Here is a 6000-nt window from a genome sequence, read left to right on the forward strand (position 1 = left end):
GTTCACTCAAAAATGAAAAATCTGTAATAATTTTTTTTTTTTTACCCTAACGTCGTTTCAAACCTGGATGACTTTCTTTCTTCTGTGGAACACAAAAGAAGACATCTTCTTTCATGTTCTACTGAAGAAAGAAAGTCATAAGGGTTTGTCTGAACTATTCCTTTAGGTAGCTTAAATATAGTTGGTTCTGTTTAGTCAGCTACTCAGAATCCTTTAAATTATTAGCCAGCTTCTCTAAAACTGCTGTTATTCACAGACGCTCTGAATTAGAGCTGCATACGGTACCAAAATTAATTTCAGTTCAAACCTTCATCTCTTTTTCATCTGTTGGTTTGGAAGGTCTGGTCTTTGTGCAGTGACACAGGAACGCTGACACCAGACTGACTACGCTCTCAGACTATGAAATATTCTTACTGTGCAACACCTTGCTTCTAGACAACTACACATTTTTTTTGTCGACAGATGGCTTTCAAGTATAAAAGAAAGACGAGGAAGCCAGTTGCTAAGCTACACATCTCCTGTCTAGAAAAGAGCTAATCAAATGTATAGAAATGAATACAGGAGAATAGCATTCTTTAACATAGTTCAGATGAGACTCACCCTTGTGGAAAAAGAAGTACCCTTCAGCATACTTTTAAAAAGAGTACTTATTACAGAAATAATATACTTAAAATATGTACTGTAAGTGCCAACTGAAGTATTTACATTGCATATTAATTGCAATTAGTTAAAAATGTATTAAAAATTGATATTTAATGTCATTGGAAGAACTTTAGATTGCCTTTTTGACCACTTTAAGTAGATCTTAAGCACATCTTCATTTGTTATTTCATAATTACTTCTATTGTCTTTGAAAACAACAAAAGACAAACAATGACTTACAATGTACTTTAAAGTAACCTAAGTAATAAACAGTCATGCAAATGTACTCTAAGTACATTTACAGTCAAACCAAAACTTATTCAGACACCAGATATAATTTTTGATATTTTATTTTTTACTAGTGAGTGCAGGACACTATAGTTAATTTATGTAAGTGAGGACTTAAGTTCTTGTCATATTTTATTACCATTTTCTAAACTATAGTGAATGAACTGTGATAATGTGAGAAATGTTGAAGGTGTCTGAATAAATTTTGGTTTGACTGTAAATGTTTTTTATTTCATTAATATTATATTATCTACAAGTACAGTCTTAAAAATATGCTTTCAAAATTTGATGTACACTACAAGTGTACACTTAATTAAGCACACTTTTTTTTTACAAGGCCATACTGTTTTCTAGTAATTAAAAAGTATGATATTTAATATGATTTTATACACTCGAAATGGCTGCAAACATTAATTTGAATGTAATAGTGTCATATGTACAAGACATGATGAGGTAATCAAGACTTGGAATTTAAACTAGAGCTGGGTGTGTTTATTAACATGGTAAAATGGTTAAACGTTTAAAACCATATTTAAACAAAATAAAGAGAGACCCCTGTCACAAAAAGCCCCAAGAATTTGTATGATAAACACACCAAACACATTAAATGCATAACTCCATTATGTTTTGGCTTTGCTGCGTTGCGTTTTGTTTCGTATTTTCAGTTACTCACCAAACTCCCTGGGCACAGAGATAGAGTACACACAGTTCTGTCCCGTTGTGTAGTTCCTTGGGAAATTCGGTGACAGCACGGTTCCTTCTGTCCCAATGGAGCGACTTCCACATGGTGCTGTTCACACAAACACCCAGATCACTCATTACTTTATGCCTCAACATTCATGATGAACTGCTATTTTTGAGACAGAAGCCTTGATAGAACTGATCTTGGCTAGCGAAGCATGCACATGCCATTTTATGAGTTTGATTAATTTAGTTTGGTCTGCGGCAGCAGGCCCAAACTGTTTATTCTCAGAGATTCTCCTACACATCCATCTTTACTTGCAGACCCTACCTTGACAGCTGGGCAGCCCCCTGTTCCAGCCAGGCCTGCCATCATCACCCATAATGCAGGTAAGCGTGGAATAGCCCTGGAGGACGTAGCCTGCCTCACAGTAGAAGGTCACAGTGGAACCCAGCTTGTAGTCACTGCCCAACCGAGTGCCATTCATCACATTACCGGGATCAAAGCATGACTCCCTCAGCTTAGCTGTGTGAGATGGAGAGAAGGTGCAGGAAAAACAAGGGCTGAAAATCACTTTAGACATAGCTTAGCTTGCAGAATGAACAGTTATTGGTTGAAACTGAGATTTCTTTATAACATAAACACATTTTTCTTCTAAGAAAAAGCCTTTTAGGGGGGCTTTGGAGCTTGTCTGGTTACTATGAACTATGAACTGTAACTCTAAAAAAATTCTATGTTCTGAGGGAAAACAATAAATAGATAAAGAGTGAGTAAACATAGACAGGATGTTCATTTTTGGGTGAACTACTTCTTTAAACCGTCAACTGAATACTAGTCACAGCCTGACTTCCCTCTGCAGTTCGATATATGTGTAATATACTGTATTTAATTAAGGGTTTAGACATTTAGGCTCTCGAAATGTCAGGGTCTACCTTTGTACTCCAGGTGGAAGCCGGTGTAACTGACAGAGCCATCACTGCGAAAGGCCAGGTACATGGTGTTGGAGCTGCTCTCTATTCGTTCTGGAAGCTTGCTGTCCTGAAAGCTCCCGATCAGCGGGCTGTTGCTGTCCAGTCCATCGTAGATATACAAGAAGTCATAGTTGGGCTCTATGCTGAAGCTAGAATAGATGATCAAAGAGGAGTTTTCTGAATAGAGGGATCAAAAGCTAGGCTGTGATCTGGATATTCGAGTCCTGAGATCAACTTTGCAGATGGCAGTATAAAGTAAAACATGTACAAAGCAAGTGGAGCCTGTTTTAGAATGATAGGGGAGACCAAACAACAACAAAAATTATATATATATACTGTATATATACACATTTTATTCACACAAGATTTAAAATCTTTCACCTTCATCATGAAGTTGACTCCTGTATTACTTAAAGCACTGTTGTTATTATTAATGACAACAACAACAATGTAAAAATGTATAAAAATATAACATAGAATATTATTTTAAAATGATTAAACAAGTATTGTTTTTATTATTATTAGTAGTAGTACTATTAAATAACATTTGAATACTGATACTTTTAAAATAATTAAATAAAATCGTAAAATCTTGAAAATGAATCTTAATAAAAAAATATGAATAAATATAAAATAATAATAATAAATAAATATTAATAATTAAAAAAAAATCTAACCAAACCACAAAACTACTTTTAGAAAATGGAATTACAAAAAGAGGAGTGTTGATTAAATACCTGTCCACCTAAATGCCTGTTATGCATGCTAACTTGCTGTTTAAGGTCTAGGTTGAGATATGTCTCTGTATTGTCCATATGGCCTGCATGACAGTTAAAATGAAGGTTGAACATCCTAAATAAATATCCAGGCATTGAATGCCAGCGTTCACATACTTCTAAAACTCGGATATAAAACCTCCCAGCACAGTATCAGCATCTCAGCTATGCTCTAAGATTTCCAAGACAGAGAGCCACACATATAAACACGTGCACCTTTTCATTTGCAGTAAGGTGTAATGATAAGGTCTCGCCCATCAGTGGAGTCATTTGCATGAGATGGATTGTGACTGAATCAGATTTACACTCCCTTTTTCTCCCATTATGCAGCGAGAGAGTGCTAAGCATGCCTTCCACACTTCACTGCGTCAGAATCCACTGCTTAGGGGTTATTATAGGATAATTCATACACAGGATAAGATCCTTTACACCACATTAAAAAAGCCATTAATTTCCGATAAACAGATGCATTGGGTTTTTTCCCCCACTCCATACCCTCTGTAGCTGTCAGTCAGAAAACAATTATTTCTGCAGTAATCAGGTTAATAGCACAAACTGTACTGTTGCTAAATAGAGAGACACCCGGCTGGGATTACATTTGTAGTGTTGCTAAAAGAGGTCACTTTTTTGTCGGAGGGCTGGTGCGCGTGTATTGTTCATTTCCAATTTCATTGTGGACATATTTCATATTGTGGATTTTTTAAGGAGAAAGAAGTCAGTAATGGACTGTGTAATGAAAGTCTTTGAGATGGAACCGAACGAGAGCTATTTATTAGAAACCTGTTTGAGACATTGCACTTCTGGCAGAACTCCAACATGCTTATTTACTCAGAGAGAGGACAACATTCAAATGAGAAAGAGGCTACTTCAGGTGTAACGCCAACCATGAGAATGACACTCACTACCTGCTGGGCTAGCTAAAAAAAACAACCCCCTCCCCCCCCCAAAAAAAGTTCTTCATCATCTGTTGTGGTGCTGATGTATGGCTTTAACTAGTAGCTGTGAAGGTTTTGAAAAATATTAGGCGCAGAAAACTCACAAAACAGCCTCAAATGGCAGCTCCTGTTGTGATAAATGTTGTAAATTGTGACACACAGGCAGAACGGAAGATTGTTTTTGAGTTATTGCTGTCATTAAAGGAACTGCTCTTAGATGATGAGTCAAAGAGAAGAAGAGGCAAAGTTTAAGCGTTCAACAGTCGGCGATATTTCAAAGTGCTCGTGTGAGAAACTGATATTCAGAAGGAGAAATGCTGAAACCTAAGCACTCTTTCTTCTGCTGACTGCGAGTGAATCCTGATTAATATTCCACGGCCTCACGCCTGGACTAGACCCTCGCGACACCCTTTGATCCAGGTGGAAGGGAATCGCATGCTAGCGGTGCTATTAGCATTAACACGGAGGGAGGACTACAGCGACTGCCAAATACGACAAACTTCTACAGCACTAGAACTTAACCCCACACTGACCCCGGCTGGACGGAGAATCCTGCTTGCGGCTTGAGCGTCGCTACGTGTTGGCTAAATGATAAATGGACATAATTAGCAACATGATTGGACTGTGAAGGAAATGTATCAACCCTGCTTTTATACTAATTGGTCACATCACTCAAGGCAGAGACACCGCTATACACCTTTAAGGCAAGACGAGGGGAAGCTGAAAAAAAATGACAACCGTCAGGTTCATTACAGACAAAATGACCAAAGAATTCCAGCTGGGCTCATTATCTCTCCCAGACATGAAATGCATTTTAATTCAGACAGTGATAGCCGTCGCCGCTACATAATTACTCAACACGTCGACTGCGGCCATGTCAAAGGACACCGTGGGCGCTCATTTTGAATTCAGCGTTATGACACAGCAGCCTCTAAATGAACTCGTGAACTTATCAGTTTGAGATATTATAGCTCAAGTGAGGGCATAAACGAAAGGCCAGGAATACACGCACCGCAAGATTATTTCCGATAGTGTGTCTTACTGTCTCATCGGCCACAATTTAAAACTCGCTGACCCCAAAACAACAGAGGGTTCAGCTGATATTAACCTTGCGACAGAGAACCACACTCTCTGCATTCACAAAACTTCCTGGACACCAATGGTAAATATACAAAGCTCCCTGTTCATTCTGCCACAAACGCTAACCTGAAGCTGCTAATATATATCTGATTGTCTATAAATGGTACATAAAAACGTTCTAATACACATCTTATAAAAATTCAGTCGAGATATAAGTTCCAGAATATATATTTTCATAAAGAAAAATATAAAAAATATATAAATATATCTCCTTTATATATACATGCATATCTGCATAGTATTATTCAAATATTTTTATTTTTTCTGTTTGTTCCTTCACTTCATTCAGCAATGTACAGTATATAATGCACTGTATATAAATAAATAATTATGTATTTGAATGAATTACTACACACATTACACCCACAAATCCGCACACACGCACGCACGCACGCACGCACGCACACACGCACACACGCACGCACACACGCACACACACACACACATTACCAGTCAAAAGTTTTGAACAGTAAGATTTTAAATGTTTTTTAAAGAGTTCTCTTCTGCTCACCAAGCCTGCATTTATTTGATCCAAAATACAGCAAAAGCAGTAATATTGTGGAATG

The 6000-nt window shown here is 37.4% G+C and overlaps 1 protein-coding gene across 1 annotated transcript in view; it reads right to left on the reverse strand.

Moving 5' to 3' along the window:
* The window catches only part of csmd3b (CUB and Sushi multiple domains 3b), a 445596-nt gene that overhangs the window by 104845 nt on the left and 334751 nt on the right, over positions 1–6000 (reverse strand). Inside the window, exons 29-31 of the mRNA XM_016441913.1 lie at positions 2545–2732; positions 1943–2137; positions 1604–1720 (exon numbers count right to left, since the gene is read on the reverse strand). Coding sequence (XP_016297399.1) covers positions 1604–1720; positions 1943–2137; positions 2545–2732 — 500 coding nt within the window. The remainder of the gene's footprint in view (positions 1–1603; positions 1721–1942; positions 2138–2544; positions 2733–6000) is intronic.

This window comes from Sinocyclocheilus anshuiensis, unplaced genomic scaffold, assembly GCF_001515605.1.
Source record: "Sinocyclocheilus anshuiensis isolate Anshui unplaced genomic scaffold, SAMN03320099.WGS_v1.1 scaffold195, whole genome shotgun sequence".
NCBI classification, from domain to species: domain Eukaryota; kingdom Metazoa; phylum Chordata; class Actinopteri; order Cypriniformes; family Cyprinidae; genus Sinocyclocheilus; species Sinocyclocheilus anshuiensis.